The sequence below is a fragment of the Cygnus olor genome, chromosome 18, assembly GCF_009769625.2.
Source record: "Cygnus olor isolate bCygOlo1 chromosome 18, bCygOlo1.pri.v2, whole genome shotgun sequence".
In the NCBI taxonomy this organism is placed as follows: domain Eukaryota; kingdom Metazoa; phylum Chordata; class Aves; order Anseriformes; family Anatidae; genus Cygnus; species Cygnus olor.
In genome coordinates this window covers 4652542-4670936 of record NC_049186.1, presented here as the reverse complement: position 1 = coordinate 4670936, position 18395 = coordinate 4652542, and the positions used below count along the sequence as shown (strand labels likewise).

At 38.3% G+C, this 18395-nt stretch overlaps 1 protein-coding gene across 1 annotated transcript in view; it reads right to left on the bottom strand.

The window, feature by feature from the left end:
* The window catches only part of TNRC6C (trinucleotide repeat containing adaptor 6C), a 72005-nt gene that overhangs the window by 10617 nt on the left and 42993 nt on the right, over nt 1–18395 (bottom strand). Inside the window, 12 exon segments of the mRNA XM_040530153.1 lie at nt 1564–1707; nt 1859–2050; nt 3133–3300; nt 5062–5293; nt 5618–5701; nt 6994–7113; nt 7598–7744; nt 9035–9184; nt 16027–16172; nt 16383–16440; nt 17074–17154; nt 18133–18299. Coding sequence (XP_040386087.1) covers nt 1564–1707; nt 1859–2050; nt 3133–3300; nt 5062–5293; nt 5618–5701; nt 6994–7113; nt 7598–7744; nt 9035–9184; nt 16027–16172; nt 16383–16440; nt 17074–17154; nt 18133–18299 — 1689 coding nt within the window.

Genomic DNA, 18395 nt, shown 5'->3' with positions numbered 1-18395 from the left:
TCAAAGACAGTCTTTTTGTGTCAGCATGTCATGAAAATCCCATTTCATTCAAAGGAGTACTGACAATAACAGATAATTTTACCCAGAAGCAAACACCAGGATACACATAAAGAAAAAAACAAAGCAACTACCTTTTTTATTAAAATTATATTATTTATATTAACAAGATAAAGGAAAAAAAAACACAATGAGGAAAATAAACATATTATGAACCCCAGCAGTCACTGCTTTTCACAGGGTTTTGTCTCCTAGCAGCCTGTTTACCTCTGCAAAGATAATCTATACTGACCCTCTGCAAGTGTTGTAACTACTTCATTCCACAGACAGACTGTATACCAGCAAAGCTGATGTATGCTTCCATTCCATGAAGAAGTAAGACCAGTAGTAGATATCATTTCACTTACAGGTACAGTTCTGTAAGGCTATATTTTTGGCCCCAAGGGCCAATTCTTGGGTACACCATATCTGAACTGTGGCTGAATTATGTCTTCATACTTTTTTATTTAGCACTGTAAAGGTAACTTCAAACGACTGAGGTTGTTTGCCTCTTGAAGTATATCTGGGTCATTAGAAAGTTAATTCAACATTACTCATGCACACAAATACTTCATAGTTCAGTTTAAATAAGGACTGCTTTCTGGTAAGAGACAACTCAAAATCATTCAAGGCAATGAAAAACGCTCCTCCTTTCCCTCACATTTCACATCCTTTCACCTGAGCTAACATGCTCAGAGCTGGAAACTAGTTTCTGATTTAATTTTGTCTTATAATTTATGCAGACATCACAGATGTAGCTACTATAACAAAATCCACATTTTTAACCCTGACAGGTCCTTATTGATAACCTGATTATAATACCCCTGATGCATGTTGGAGTGCTTTCATAGAGTACAGATAACTGGCCTATTAGGGCACACTGATCACAATTAAACCAAGCTGTCGCTCCATTGATCCACTTTCACTGTATCTAGTTAGTAAATAGCATAGTCCCACTGGTTTATTGTTTTAGAGAATACCCTTTTAATTCTGGGGTAAACAATGTCAGGACAAAAGGAATGGAAACGGCACTGAGAAATTCTAGTCTGCAAGTTAATACCCCCTTTTCTTTTTTTTCTTTTCTTTGATGGTTTTGGATGTAAAACAAAGCCACAGTTATGCAGGACAGAAGACTGCTGCCTCAGCTACAACCGTGGAACTTTTGTATTGTGACTTCTTAAATATTTCCTGAAGTGCAAGAAGTTGGTCAGTATGAAGAATAAAATCTTGTTCAAAGCAAACTGGTAGGAATTATACATGTTACAAAAAGATTTTGTGGTCACTGGAAGTTATATTACATATCCCAACCCTTCCCAGCATAAAAATATTCATGTTCCCAGGGAAAACCTGAACCTTCATAGTCCCATATTCAGCTAATGTATTTCTGGATTTTCAGTGAAAGCTCAGAGCTGAAGCTTTATTAGATCAGGACTATGTGCAAAAATATACTATACCCATATTATATGAAGTCAACTTTGTTGGAAAGAAGAAAGTAAATATAAATGTGAAAGTAATTTGTGTGTTTACCTCCACTCTTGAGAAGATAGCGATTAACATCCTGTATTGTGGTGTTTATGGTAGGCCCAGTTGGAACACTTCCAGGAGTAACATCGGGGTCATTTTCAGGATCAATATTCTGCAGTCCTTTCCATGGCACTCCTGGATGAAACTCTGTTCCAAATATAAGAAAACAAACAAACAAGAGCATATAAAGTCATAGTTCCCCAAAGTTTAATTCTTCACATCAGAAGGATGCAATAAATAAAACCAACAGTGTGATTTAATGACATCAGTTTAACATGAGTGGTTTGCATTTTGTTACCTGGTGGCCAGTTTATGCTGGAGCCATTGGAAATTTTATCACTATCAGTTTTGGCACGTGACCAGCTGTGAGGAACAGCTACGGGTGGACTGGCGGGCGATTCACTGTTTTGAATCAGATCATACCGGCCGTAAGAGTCATCAATGGAGGACTTTCCCGGAGGACCAATACTTAAACCTCCAGGTATAGCACCTGTAAAGAACAGAATAGAAAGGCTTTGTTTAGGAGTGGGACTAATTTGGGGTATTTCTGTATTAAAATAAAAAAATAAAATATAAAAACTATGAACAAAGCTCAACAGCCTCTGAAGCCTTACTAGGAAATACAGCTGTGAGATACACTGCTGGTAAAATCCAGACTCAAGTTAACTAAGGAAATTTAGGTTACATTACTGCCAAAAAGAGAGTAAGTAACTCAAATCATCATAGGGATGGTAAATAGGAATTTGCTGACAGCATGCTACGGAGTATCTTTGTAGGCATGCCCCCTTCTCATCCTTCTCTAGGTTTTTATTACTGACAGTATAGATGATTTGAAGTAGCCCATCCCATGTTCCTACGAATTATCAGACAACAATTTGGCATAAGCAGTAAAGCTATTTGCAGAATAAGAAACTATCATAATAGAGAAATAATTCATGCTGCTAACAATAAAAAGCAGCATACAAGACTGTTAACAGTATCATATTCTAACAGAGTAAGTTTGCATAAAGGAAATAAAGGAATAAATGACTCAGGATACTGGAGGAAACAGGGATAAAGGTGTTCTAACAGATTAGCAATCACTTCTGGAAGACTGAATTTTGTGCTCCTAACTCCCAGTGTGGGCAATTATATAATGCATCGTGCCTTTGTACATGACTGGCTGTGAAAAGTTGGTGATATTGGAAAAACTGTGGGATAAAGTCAATGTAAAGTTTTTTAGAATTAAAGTATGCAGATCTGGAAGTATGGGAAAGCCTGTGGGACTTGTTTGCACATGTTGCCAACACTAATGGCTTATTTTACTTGAACTCCATGTTCTGAGCAGTAAAAGTCACTAAACGAAAGCAGCAGAAAGGTCTGCATGTATGATGTTCTAGCTGCAAGAACTTCAATACATTGCTGAATGCGACTACAGAAATCTTAAAAAAAGAAGTCAGTCTCAAAGGGTGATGCTCTGTACCAACCATTTATCAGCACTTACAGAAAAGAGTAACATGAGAAAAAAATATAATTGCAATGTGACTCAAGTTTCAAAAAGCCAAACTGAGATAGAGATTAAATGCAACATACCGTGCTTGCTGGAGTTCTGGTCAAGAGAAGAAGCAGCACTAGACAGATTATCCATTGAGTTGGGGTGTGTCCACTGAGGAAGGCGAGACTGGGACTGAGAAGTGTCCTTCACTGACAAACCACCAGTAATGTCCATGTTATTTACATTCATGTTCGGGTTCAGTCCAGCTAAGGGGAAACAGGTCATTACATATCCTTAATAAACTGGAGGATTAAAAAATAAGTCTGTGTTTAAAAATCCAACTAAAGGAATTATTAAACATTGATTTCTTTAGACATTTATACATACATGTAGTAATTCACTATGCATGTTTTCCATCTGCTTTCAAAAACTAGCTGTTATGGGAACACTGATTCAGAATAATACCCCTATGAATTCAGAAAATATTTGAACATTGCTAAAAGGGAAAACAAAACAAAACAAACAAACAAACAAACAAAAAAACCCTTGTAGGGATATATTTTAAAGCTGTCAGTATTTCTTCTTGCAGTCTCTTTACTTGCCCCAGAAAAGGCCTTCTAGAAGAATGCACTGGAATGCTAAGTTTAAACCAGTGAAGAATTTGCAACATTCCACTGTTAAGCCAAAGTATTCCTAATGTCTCACCAGCATACCCCTGTAATGTCTGCCATTTTATTTTGTTAACAACATTTTAAAAATCCCAAATGAAGCAATTAAAAGGTCATACAAAGAGCTGCTAATCGTCAGGGCAGGCATTGACACATATTTTGGAATAGATCAAACAAAACCATCCTGTTTTTGTATAAAACATATAGTATTTAGGGAATAATTTTATCATGCTTCCGTGACATGGATCTGGATCCTTTTTGATATATAATTCTGAATGTTAGCAGATCACAGGAAGCTAAGATATGGTAAGAACCTCTTAGACTTAGGCCCTTAATTCACAAATTCTTTCGCCTTCTGATACTCCCTGCTGTAACAGCTCCCCACAGCAGTCCGAATCACCTTCTTAACTGCTGAATGGTAGAGGAAGCTTTTCAATTCTATTGTACACAGCATTAAAGAGAGGCAGAGAGATTAAATTAATTCCCCTATGTCATAAAGTCTTTGGCTTACATTGAACAATCACAGAAAACAGTTCTGAAAGCTGTTCTGTTCACCCTGTCTCAAGGCTGAATTGATTTATTTCACATCGATCACACTTGACAGATCATAAAATGCCTGGTGAAGAAGTTTTCACAAACTTCCATGACCATTTATTCCAGTACCCTACTTTCTTTAGAGCAAATAAAACCTTAGAGCAAATAAACTTAAACATAAATTCTTAATGTTTAAGGACCTCTCTTATGCAACAACATTTTTTTTTACCTCTTCCATTAGCCACATGCAAGACTTCTTTGAAGCTATCTTTTATATTTTTGAAGATTGCTGCATGCCTCTTAAGTCTTCTGCTTCAAGTGATCAAAGAATTTCATTTTTTCCTCACCAGTCAAATTTTCGAAACATGTAATCATCTACACAACACTCTTTTTGCATTCCTTCAAAATCATCTGTATCTGTCTCAAAATGCATTGACCAAAGTTCATGCCTTACCATTGTTGATTAGAGTGGAAAAAAAATTCAGTGATTTCAAGACAATATTCCTGCTTATAAGGTGACATTTGTGTATTTTACAACATGATGCTGTTATTTTGAATGTAGTTCATGAACAGCAACACGCCTAGATAGTTAATTAAGCAGATCTTCTGTTCTGCAAAGCACAGGTGAGCAGATACAGCTCACTTTTATTACTACCAGATAGGCATGTAGTACCATGATTTTGTTTAGACATTTCAACATTACTTAATAAACATATCTTTTGTATTTCTGTCTTTACTATACTGTAGAGCAAAGTACTTAGACACTTAAATAATGAAATATACTCCGTCTGCCTTTTGCATACGGAACTGCTGAAGGACACGTACCAAGAGGGTAAGGAGCAAAGGTGTTCGGTGAAGACTGTTGCTCTTTGGTCTGCAGGTCAGGAAGGCCGGGAGCCTGGGGATGGGGTGAAAAGCTATCCATGGCTGATTTGCCTGCAGAGGGGTGCAAAGATAGATGTGGAGGGGGAGGCTGCTGCTTCATAAGCAGGGCCTGGGCCAGCTGGCGCTGGTGCTGCTGGATCTGCTGCTGCATGTTATTGATTGTACGTGCAACCTGGCAACAAAAGAGAATGAATCAATAAATGATCAATTCAACACAAGAAACAAGATTTCTTTTGTGTTATTTCAGGGTAGAAAAAAGCATAAGATCTCTTCACAAATAAAAATTGACTGAATTAAGAGTTGAAGAGCTTTCCTCCAATAACTGAATGCCGTGAAGTAGCTTTATTGCTCTAGTACTCTTTACATTTCAATATTCAAACCATGCACTATTATTGTTCTAAAGACGCTTTAGCTGGTTTGGTATAATGTAGTACAATCTCTTTAAGCTATTGAAACCAAATTCTAATGGTGAAATTGAATTGGCAGTCAAACCTACTTGCTGCTCCTGTTGTCTCATGGGTCCGGAAACATTACGCTGAGCCTGTAACATCTGCTGCTGGATTTGTAAACGTTGGTACGCCTACAAGATGGAAATGAGAGGTCAGAGGTCCTAACATATACAAGAAGTCTAACAAGCTTGCCTGAACTGATCTGGCACAATACAAAATACTGGAGAAACACTGGAGTTTTCTGAAAACAGACAATGAAGCAAATATAACATTCTTGTTAAGAATGTGTTATAAAATACATTTAAGTCCAGAATTGTTTTTTTTTGTTTTGTTTTGTTTAAACTAAATAGGTCAATAAAAACATCGATAAGTAAGTTTGTCAGCAATGAGTATTCATTAAAGATAGGAACCTGCTTTACTTCTGAGAAGTTTGTAAGATGAAGCAAAAATTGAAATATAAGTTTATACTATTCTACAAATAGGTAAAGTACCAATAGCTATTTTGTTTTGCTCATTTTAAATTCTGACAACACATTGCATTTAATCAATTGTGCTGCTTCACTCTGGAAAAATTCCACAATTTTAACATCACTAAAAGGGCAAGGTATTATTTCTTGTAATCTCCTGAACTATCCAAAGGAGTTCTGTACAGGTATTTTTCAAGTAGCTTTGTACTGTCCAATTATTACCATGGCATGAGATCAATACTGTGCTTCTCAAAACTGAGAAATACAATTAGAAACAAACAATGGTATCGAATATTATCACTATGTGAAGAGTTAGACTAGCACATTGACATCCGCAATTAAGACAGTTTATCGTGCACAATTTAATATTTACCACTAGCAAATACTAAAATAATGTTAGCACAGAATATCACTTAACAATATTCATAAAATGTGATTAAATAATATATATATGTGTGCGTGCAAACAACTCAAAAATATACGACTTTTCAAAAGCAAGTAGTTCTTATCCCATGGTGTGATTAATATTCATCCCATTAATTACAGGAAATTCACCATACACTTGGTTATTTAGGAGGCAATCAAAGTTATTCAGGTAACTCAGGTGACCAGCACAGCCAAGATTTCTCTCTTGCTATGTTTTGACACAAATCTCCTGTTGGTCAATGAGTTGCATATAATATGCAGAATAGTGCTGTTTGATAATATACAATAGCATGAAGTCAACTGACTTTTTAGTTCCACTGATACGCTGTAAAGAATAATTATTCCCACAAATTACTATTTATAAAGCCTGAGGCAAAAAAAGGATTTTGTTTCTTTGGAAAGAAACTCTACTAAAGAAATCACCATTTGATTGCTTCAAAGATCTGTCATGTCCATTTAAAGATCTAGTTGTTCTCTTACTTTATCGTCAATTCAGATTTACAGCTTACTTGCCATGTTCTTCAACTTACCAGCTGCAGCTGATAGAGCTGGTTCAACATCGTCATATGCTGAGGATTAATTGGCGAGGTTAATAGTGCAGGGTTGAGACCAATGTTTTTTGCTGCAAACTGCAAAAGCTGTGCTTGAACCTAAGGAATAGCAGTGTATTAAACCTTGTACATTCACTTTTAGCACTGGCAACTGCATAAACCATAAATAAGAACTATAAGACAGTAGCTGAATAACATTACTATTACCTGAACTGCACTATAAATGATCAAAAAATTAACAATAGGCTCTAATACAATTTTAGTAACAATACTTACACATCCATTTACAGGAAAAAAAAAAGAAAAAAAAAACGCAAATCCTAAGAACAAACTCCTTAGCTCTCTAGAAACACTGTTTTTTGCAAAAAGGAGCGAGAGAATCCGCACCCACAGATAACAAACAGTACACATGTGAGAACATCTCACCCATGTAACGTGCTTACTGCCTAGTAAATCAAAAGACGCAGTAAAGCAACAGCAGCTGCAAAGCCTCAGGACCATCACAAAATGAGTATGCAGAGGAAAAAGCACATGGGATAGTTCCAGGGGAAGGTAAAACACAAGACTGGAAGTTTCATCTCACCTGAGGGGATAGAAACTGAGGCACTTGAGCACGAAGACTAGGCTGGGATGAATTAAGAGGTTGCACTGGCGGTTGCTGCGGCTGTTGCATGGTCCTGGCTTGTGCTGCTCCGCTATTGCCAAACATACCCAGATTGCCACTCGGTATCTACAACAGGACAAGAAGGACATTGGCCTTGAAACACATCACTCAATGTATAACCTGAAAGTTCCTTATCTGTGCAGCCTTTATCCTCAATGATTATGACAAGTGTGGGTAAAGAAACCAGCACGTGCAGACTGTTCTGTTGGACGCCTTATTGACAAACAGGTTCAGAATCAGGCACGGCAGAGATCACCACATACCCAGTAACATCCTGCACCTGCCCAAATTTTGTACAGACATCAGAACAAAAGGTAGCCGAAGCTGAAGATCTCCTTTATAAGGATGTGTAACCCTAGAGGGTCACAAGATGAACAATGAGAAGTACTCACCAAAAAATGTTAGTGTATATGCAGGAAAGAATAGGAGAATTAAGTCCTTAAACTCACTGCATCCTATTTATTAAATTATCTAGGCAGTTTTTATACATATTCATTTTACAAAGCCACTGATAACAGATGTGCTATTAGAGCAGCCTGTGCTTCTGATTGTGTGACAGGCTGTAAGTGCCGGACAAGTATTGCCTTTAGAAAACTAACTTAAAAGAATATATGTAATAAAAGACACCACAGAATGATATATAGAATTTTACAGTGTTGTGTGTTTTTTTTTCCTGATCTATACTAGAACTTCAATTAATATAGCAAAAATAACCTTTTCATAATCAGCAGTAGTTTATGACCTCTCAGCCTCGTCCTGTTTATGAGCCTTCCCCCTCCACCTCTTCTCCCTTTCTTTCCCTTTCAGCATGTTCTATCCAGGGGTCAAAACAACCCTCCTGCCACAGCGCTTTATTTGACCAGAGGTGCTAGAAGCACAGTTCCTTTCTTGCCACCTGTCAAAGCTATGAGCTGTCTTGACACTTATGACAAGAATAAAAAAAAGCCATCACTTCTCACCCATCTCATCACTGAATAATTACACCAGCCAGGGAAGATGAATTAGAGCAATGCCTCTGTCTTAAAGTCTGTGACAATTAAAAATGCCTCAAAAAAAGAAACCTCACATCAATCAAGGCAGAGCTATTCCAGGGTTTAGAGGTATAAATCCATAATACTACAGTCTCTTCTCAATGGACGCGTATAATTAACAGGCTGATTATAACTAAGCAGTTGTTTTATGTCCTATAATGCGAGATGTTTACACAGCAGGTAGTTTGTTCACTGATATTTCACGTGAACAAAGATTTTGTGCACATTTCCAGTTTAAACCCCCATTTCCCAGGGGGAAGTGACGAGCTAGCTGTGACTCTGTGCGCACTCAAATTCAACCTGCGACCTCCCCGAACAGCCTTACCTGTCGAGAAGAATTCAAGTTTTGCATGCCCAGCCCTGAGGCAATCCCGCCCAGGGTCTGATTAGGGAGTGCACTGTTTGAAAGGGGGAGCTTCAGGCTTGGTGAAGGCAAAAATGGTGAAGTAGTGGGCTCTTCCACTAGGCCGCCATCCTGATTGGAGAAAGAAAGGGTGAGCTGTGTGCAGTGCCCGGGAGTGGGCAGCGCACAAAACAGTTTCCCATGGAAATATAAAAGGGCATGGATGAGCAAAAAAAAAAAATCAAAATGTTAAAAAATAATAATAATTAAAAAAAAAAAGAGGTATGAATGATGGGGAATGAAAAGTATGGAGTGAAGGAAGAAGAGAAAGAGAAACAGGATTAAGGTACTGTTTTCCTTTACTGTGTTGCACTTCATCCACAAATGCACAAACACCCTCACCTACCTCCCAGCAGGACAGGGGGGGCTCTAGCCACCTATCCAACCTAGCCACCACTTTTGCTAACCCAGAAAGGCTAGAAAAGCTAATTTGACACCAGTCTGTATTTAGTTCTACATCATAGCTCTGCTTTAAAACAAACAGGTTTGCATTAATCCCCTTTCCTAACTGAGACACATGAGCCTCTTTTAATATTCACATAGCAGTGACTTATTAATATCCACTCTGAAACATTACTCTCTAATGCGCCCGCAGAACACAAAAATACTTGAAAACAATAATGATAATGTTGCCTCTGTAGCCTTCCTAGGAAAGTGATTAAGACACTGCCTGAACGTCCCCCAGGAGGAGGCAGATTTTAGCAAGACGTAAGGAGCCCCCCTCTCACCACGGGGCTGTAAGGAACTGTGGTTGAACATGGATATGATGAACAGAAGGCAGCCCCTGTGGGGGGCAAACAGCGAGTCAGAAAAGAAAATAAATCATATAATCCCCAATCAAACAGGTAGATATCTAGCTAGTGTTACAGTGGGGTACTCAATTCTATCTCAAACTGTGCTTTGATGTCTGGGAAGCCTGCGGCAGGCATGATCAAATAACACTGTGTACAAAGTACAGCTCCAAAAACAGGCAGAGGGGAAAAAAAAAACCTTTAATTTGCAATGTACTGGACTGGTATTTCTCAGGCAATATTTTCACTGCAAAGAAAGGCTTTTATATAGGTGAGGAGCTAGGTTATTTCAACCATTAAATTCAATCCCACCGAAGATTGTGGGATACCGATAAACCTCCTTTGTTAAAAAAGCAGCCCAGTCCTCTACCCAGATCCCCAAACAAATGACCTAACGCGGCAGGCACGCTCCGTAAATTCTACGTTCCAAGTTAATCCTGAAAAATGCATTTTCAACAGCTCTCCTTTGATGCAAAGAAAAAGTTTCTTTACCATCAGGCAAAGTGACACTTGACATGCTATCTGACTATCCTGAGGGGGACACTGACATTTTCTAATGATATCCCCAAGGCCTTTCAGCTCAAGATATTTTACATTCTACTGGACATCAGTCACACTCTACAAACAACTGCAGCTTGCATGACAGTAACAGGTTCAAGGATTTCTCCTTAGATCACAGACATATGTTTACAATTCTACCCTTCCCCCTTTAAAGTGAAAATAATTTCAAGCTCCGTGCGTGCTCTCTTTCAGGTGCCATTGTTTCCTTTGTGAACAACTATTGACCGAGAGAGACCAATGCAATCCCTTCCTGTCCCCAAACTTTACTCAAATATTGTCCCACTGGTATTATTTTTTCTCATTGAAGGATTATAGCAGGGCTGAGGATGGTGGAGGAGAAGCCACGCTGGAGATCTGGGCATCTGATTTCCAGACCAGATGTGCTCTGAAAGGCCACCTTCATCACAAGCACGTTCTTTGGCTGAACTACAGCACGTGTCTTTTGTAGCAAGTTTATCACACATTGTTCGCATTGACTTGGTTCTAATTTTCTGAATTTGAACTTATCAGAAGAGGCCAACTGTGCTGCACCAATGTACCCTGCAAGGGGAACCGAAAGCAATTCACCTCACATAAAATATTTCAGCCGGTCAACAGAAAGTAGTCATCAGTCATTCTCAATCCAGACTAGGTGACACCTTTACTGCTGACAACAGTTTGTAATCTGATGTTTTTCAGGCTCTTTCTGCAGTAATTCTTACTCGAAAAATAATCTTTTCTAACCTGACTTTTCCTGTCCATCTCTCTTCAGTGATTTCCTCACGAATTTATGTCACATTTCTCACTGAGGCTCATCAACTAACCCCCCTCCCCGCATCTGACTCGCCAAAATCATGCTCAACCCAGCCCTATATTTCAGTTCTTTGAAGGGACTTGACACAAGTGGGAAATCCTGGCAGCGGCACTATTTCCTTCTATATTTATTGAACACACAGCACCATACTGAAGCTCAATAAAATATTACTTTTAGGACTTCGGAAAGTCTCTCACATGAGTCTCATGTGCTAAATAAGACAGAAAGATCTTTTAGCCCTATGAGATACAGACAACTTAGCAGAGGATTCCTGGGCACTTAGGCAGTCACCTGGCCACAACAACTGCCACTTCATGAATCAAGACAGCCCAACAGACAGATGCCAGGCTGCTGAATTTGCCAGAGGTCTTTATACAAAGTCAGTTACAAAAGTACTTAGTAAAAAATACATGTTAATATCTTCTTAAAACAGGAAGAAGAAGAAAAAACAATCCACAAACAAACCACCTTTTCCAAAGAAGGAAGCAAAAGAAATAGAATCCCACCTTCAAATAAGCTCTTTTCAAATCTACTGTGAGATAGGTAGGTACAGGCAGAAGAAACTTGCAGTGAAAGTAATACTTGAAGAAGTGCTGTTTTTTTTTATTTTGAAAATGGGAAATTTGAAAGAGGTTTCAAAGTTTGAAAGCACAAAATAGAAACTGTCACTGGATCAAAGGAAGCAGAAATGGAGAAATGAAGAAAAAAATCTGACTTGAAAATCCAGTGATCAACATCTAATTGCAAGCCTCAAGAGGTGTTTCTGCATGATGATAAAATATCTCATTCATTATCCCCAAGAGAAAAAACTACGACATTCATGAGAGACAAGTGGAACCAGAATGTGAAAGAAGAGGTTGGAAAAAATTCCAACAAACACTGTATTTGAATTAGAAACAAGGAAATAGCATAGCCAGATAGAATATTTGTGGAAAAACATGAGTGCAGCCAACAAGCATCAGGCCTTGTAGACCTGGATTTGTCAACAGTAGAGAAAAAGAGCTGATCACCAACCAAGACAGAAGTGAAAGGGCTTAATTTGTTAGGGGAGAATTTCCTACCTCAAGAATTTGGGAGAAAGTTTGCAAGCAGCATCAGGGCAAAGATGACAGCACTCTATGCTGGTGGTAAGGGAGAAAGCATAAAAAAGTGAAGGTAGAGGAAAGAAGAAGGGATAACGAGTCTGCCACAGAGAAGGAACAGAAGCCCTGTAGAAGGCCAGCTTGAACTAATGCTAAGGCTGGCTGACGATACTTCTCTTCAGTGAGTTCACCTGACTTTTGTTGATATTCATCTGATAATCTACAAATTGCAAGGAACAAAGTATATGACAAAATAAAACAGTGTTGTAATTCAGATTATGGGATGCACTGATATCAATTTGCTAAATCTTTTCTTTGGCAAAAAACATCTACAGCACCAAAACAAATCTGGGAATGACAACAGGGAATAGACTGTGAGCCCTGAAGAAAGCTTTTTTTTCCCCCCTTTTTCCCTTTTTATCTTTTCCTTCACCAGCTGGAACAAGTAGCGTTATGAGTCCACACCAATTCATAAAGAAAGGATATGTTAGATTAGAAATAAGGAGCACAGCGCAGTTAGCCATTAGCTGTACTCTGTTACAGTTTTGGCACCCATATCAATCACTCAACAGATCTTCCAAGCTTTGAAGATTCTACTGATGCTTCAGCAGCCTTGGCGATGAAGCTGTATGAAGGCAAGCAAACCAACAACACTGGTGCAATGTAGCAGCATAAAGACCATAAAACACTGCACATTTACTGGAGAGAGGTACCCTGGTGCTGTGTGCAGCATACACACTTTGGCATTGGTTTCAAAAAACTGATGTTCTTTCTCTGGTCTGTTTTTGTATCTTTGATAAATACCTTGCCTTTTCTCAATGGTCCTGAGTTCAATGCTTGCATCTGAATTGTGATAAAATATTACAAGGCATCTCTGTATGGTTCGAGGTTTTCAGCTAAGGGGTGGTCAGCACAGATCAGCAGAACACCACATTTTTCTTCTGAGCTAAGAAGAATGCTCAATAGGTGTAGGAGAATACACACCGAATGTGAGTCCTAGTACTCAGGAGTGGTACCCAAGCCCAGTCCCTACCCTTTTAGAAAAGATTCTTTGAATACACTGGGCTTATTTACTCTTTCAGGATGCTTCCAGTAAAATCTTACATGTTTTTCTTACAAATTTGATGTCTCCAGAAGACATCAGGTAACATCTTCAAGCAAACCTGATACCTAAGTACTGCACGCTCACCACCAAGTATGAGATAACGTGGTTGAGATCATGTATCATGGTACTGTTAGGCTGGATATTTATTTTCTCGAAGACATTGGATTTTCTCCTTTCTCCTTTTATGGTGCTACAGGGCAAGATAACATCCTGAAAAATAATACAATTAACAAAGCACTGAATGCCAAAGATTGACTCAATGCAACACAAAATAAAGAATATGTGTGGAAAGTGCTGAGAGAATCATCTCATAAAGGGGTAGTAATGAGCACATTAACTCAGCTTACAATTTTGTGAAGAAGAACCTTGCATAACTTATTGAAGACTCAGCAAAGCCAAGCAAAAGGATAATGGCCTGGTAAGAGAATAGGTAAAATCAGGAACGTTGGCTGGATTGCTTTGTGCGGCCATGGCAGAGAGCTCATTCACCAACCATGGAAAAGGATGGATGACCTGATCAGAAGCTGAGGCAGCTCCACGTTCATGCTCTGAAGTGTTACCTCAAAGAGCAAAAGGGTTCTGGAGAAAAGGAGTTGCTCCAGTAGGATAAGATGCAAATATGAAAAGACTGTCTCTGGGGAAAAAAAATATCTATTCTTAGCATAGAAACTCTATTTGTTTAATTCACTTAGCAAGTTGCTCAACACTCTGGTAGCTAACAAATATAGTTTGGGATTATTTCCTTTGTTATACTAAACTCACTGTGACAGATTATGCCTAGACTGACAGATTTTACTTGCTGTATGAATACTAATGATTTTAGTACTCCCTTCTCAAGTTGTGTTTAACATATGTTTCCATAATTATGTGTTATGCCTCACATAATGCACCTCTCTCTTTCACAATCTGCTCAAGATATTGTTATCCTAGAAAAGAAAAGGCTAACTGGCATGCATACACTAATTTTGTGACCTTCATCAGAAGAGGGATCTTTCAATTAACATACTCATTAAGGTTTGCCATGAACAAACAGTTTGGCTACAGTTAAGAATGAATTTTATGTGGCGGGAAGAGAAAAGAGAAGAAAGAAGAGTCAGGTTAAGCCTGACAGGTCTGGGTTAGGGAGCAACGCCATAATGGACACCGTATCATTCCAAGGAGTAGGGAGCCTACAAACAACAAATGTTATTCCCTCAAAAGCAGAAGGGCAATTTTCTAACATATATCTTTGGAGGAAACTGTAATGACACTGTGGCAGTATTTGAACTACCACAAAGAATGCTGGTATGTAAAGACCTTCTAAAGCAAATTTTATACAGATGCTCGTTTTTCCTTATTATGTAAGATACATTTGTGTTTAGTCAAATTAATTTACAGTTTGCACTGTACCAGAACAGGAACTCAAACTGTTTAGGCTATGATGACAGCAGAAACAGCACTAGTTGTCATTAAGAGGTCAGCATTTATCAGATGTCCTAGCACAGTCCCATGCTAATTTTCTCACCACAACACTTAGGAACCTGTCACAGCTCAAACTGTAACTTTCATAGTGCTAAACATAAGACTATTAAAAAAACACAGGATGGGCAACTGGAAAATAAAGATTTCAATACAATATGTGTTATCAAGACTAGATACCACTACTGTCTCATATCCTGTAAACAGCTTATGTAACATGAATTGGTTTCAGCACAGCTTGTGAAAGGTACTGATTTCTGCATTCAGAAAAGACCACCACCACCTTTAGGAACATTTCAGAAAACTCAGGAAATAAAGAATGGCACCACAGAATGCTCTTTCCTTATTAACAATTTTGGATGGGAATAGAATATGTGAATTCTGAGGTGTTTTGGTGGGTCTATTTGTAGGACTTTGTGTCAGGTTGTAAATCCCATTTCCTACTGAAGATCTGGCTGCACTTTTCCCTACATCCTGTTCTTCAGGCACTTTGTTGAATCCTGGACACCACTAACTCCTGCAGCCTTCTCCTTGGTCACTGCGTGGTGCTGGAAAATTTGTAATACGTGACCACAGAAGAGGAAGCTCATCTGAGAAGCTATTTATGACTGCGCACGTCTGCTCTTTGACTTAAAAATACCTCAGCTCCTCATTCCTGTGTACATACTGAACTTTCACTGAAATCTTTATGGAGCTCAAAACCAAAACAAAAAATTAGAAGCTTAATGCTTGAAGATTTTGGGCTTGATTGTACTTGATCATTAATTTGAGCAAGGGTCACTCACTGACTCCCAGGACTTACGGAGTGAAAGGCCTTCCCTGCTCCATTTCTTTGCTTTTCCCTTTTCTAATTCTGTTGCATTAGTAATATCTTAGTAGGCTTTATTTTTAAGTGTAACACTTGGGATAACAATTATTTGTTTCTCTGTGGAAATCAGACCATTGGTTCTTTCCACAAGGACTCAATTCATGCAAAATTGAAAGAGAGAAGAAAAAGAATACAGAAATATGTAATTATATATCACATCTCTCTCTAGAGCTTTATAAACAGTCTGTGGTAATCATCAGTATTACTACAGTGTATGGTTTTAACCTGTAAACCACCTCCACATTTCTGAACCTACCTTGTCAAGGAAGGTGGGGCGGTCCATGGAAGACTCTTTGGAGATTGGTGGTGGGCGGCAGCCAAGGGGTTTGGTGACCATTCCATTATAGTCGGTCACTCCCATTCCACGCTTGTCCATTTCCACCTTCTTTTCCAGCAGAGCACCTTCATAGAAAGGGGAAATGGATTGAATAAGGTGACACAAAGACAGTGAATTTGCCAACAGCAGTTCACAGAAGTGTGTCTTGCTTACAAAAGCAAAAACATCTTTAGAAAAGTAGTTATCCAATTGAACTGGATAAGAGCAAACTCTCAGAATCATGAGCTTTCGTTTTGTTGCTTTCGAGGAAAAAAATTATTTACACAGACACTTACTCATGGCCTGATCGAGATTCATATTGTTGCTCTTCAAGGCCTCTTCCGCTGGCTCTCTCTGTCAAAAACAGAGATTATGTTAAGAGAAAAAGTAATCATGCTTGTATAATTTCAGTGAAAACTGAGAAAACAGATACATCTCAAAGTACTGGATTCAGTATTTACTCAGTGGCACAAATAAAGCCTGCACACGTTTTTTTTTCTTTGGCTTTTACCAATTCCCACAGCAATTTAGTTTGTTTCAGTTTGTCAAGTAAGTACCATTTCTACAAGGTCAAGCCACACTCTTCTGCTATTTAAATTTCTTCCTGTTTTCTAGGGGCAACTTCAATATTATTATTATGTGTCTCTCTTAAAAAAAAAAAAAAGCAATACTCTAATGTCATCAATTTAATAAGGAGTGAGGAACAGAGGTGGAATTACTGTTGAAGTTCAAAGTAACACCTGTTATAAAACTCTGAACTTCAAAAGTTCTATAAATGTCACCAAGCAATCTCGGAGAGCACTCTACCAGCTTATGATAGATTTCTGAAACTGGAGTACATTTCTAATTCTAGGTAACAGAACTACTTCCCAATCTGAAGAACACTGAATATCTTTTTGTATTTACAGTCTGAGACAGTGAAAGACAGAACAAGTAAAAGCTACAAAGGCTAAGCCACAGGGATGCTGAACTATAAACACTACTCACAGGGAAGCCCATATCTGTGAGCTGTTTTATCAGGCGGTTCATGATCCAGGCCTCATCTTGCTTGCTAGATGTCTTCATGCCCTTGGTAAACAAGCAAGAGATTCCATTAATGGTCTGCTTCCCATATCCATACTGGTGAGATGTACATCAAATACGTGATCAGTTTTCCATATTAATATAAATGTTATTAAATGATATATTAATACATTTATTTATAAGGTATTCAAGAAACTACAAACAACGTAACTATGAGTCTCTTCCCCTACAAATCATTAAAACTTTATCTCAGCTGAATAGGTGTTCAGTGTACTGTTTACGATGTGATTTGCTGACCACTGAAATAAAGCCACCTTTCATTTTAAGTATTTGATTTTAATCTTTGGCAAAAACACAATGAAATACAAAAATCTGAAATATTACAACACTATATACTTGATTGAATCACTGGCCTATGTTGGCTAATGGAATAACAAACTGATTGACTGTATGTGTTCCAAATTCCTTTTAAGTTGTAGGCTGGCCTTGTCCTGAAATAATGACTGTGCAATGCAATACTTCCTAACATAATTGTATATGTTCTTGGTTAAGCCTGAAGTCAGTACAAATTTGCTTCTTTCTCACACCAGTACATACCTTAAAAATTATCTGTTTCTCCAAATCGGAAATAGGTATCTTTGCTGGACCACTTCATCAGAAACTACCATTTGCTTTTCTACCACCACAGAAAGTGTCTGAAGGCCCACTTAACACTTCTTTCTGTTAATGTGTTATCATTTCTTCAGAATCCATGAACGCTTATAAAACTTATAAAAAAAAAAAAAGCAACAAGAACAAGACCTCCTGAAGCATCAAACACGCTGGAAGTCAAATATCTTCCACTTGCCCCTGCAGACAAGGTAAGCTATATTCAAACCATTGAAGTGGCAAGCTCTTTTTGTGTTCTGGTGTCAGAGGTCTAATGCCAGGTGTAATGCAAGAGAAAATTTGTGGCAACTGATTCTAGAAATGTTGCACTGTAATTCTACTTGTTCCTAGAGATTATCTTTATTTTTGTCTTACCTTTTGAAGTCCTTTCTTTGGGGCATTCCCCCAGGAATTACAGGAGGAGCTGCTTTCTTGTGAAGCAGTATTATTCCACATATCTCCTTCTTCATCTTCCCACTGACTAGTACTGAGATTCACTTCATCCCCACCACTGCCCCAGCCTTCTTGCATAGATTTTGAAGCTGGAGGGAAAGAGGGAGAAGAAAATCAGATTTAATTTTATGCAAACTTTACAGAAATATCCCTTTATACCATATCCTGTATGCCAGCATTTAAGT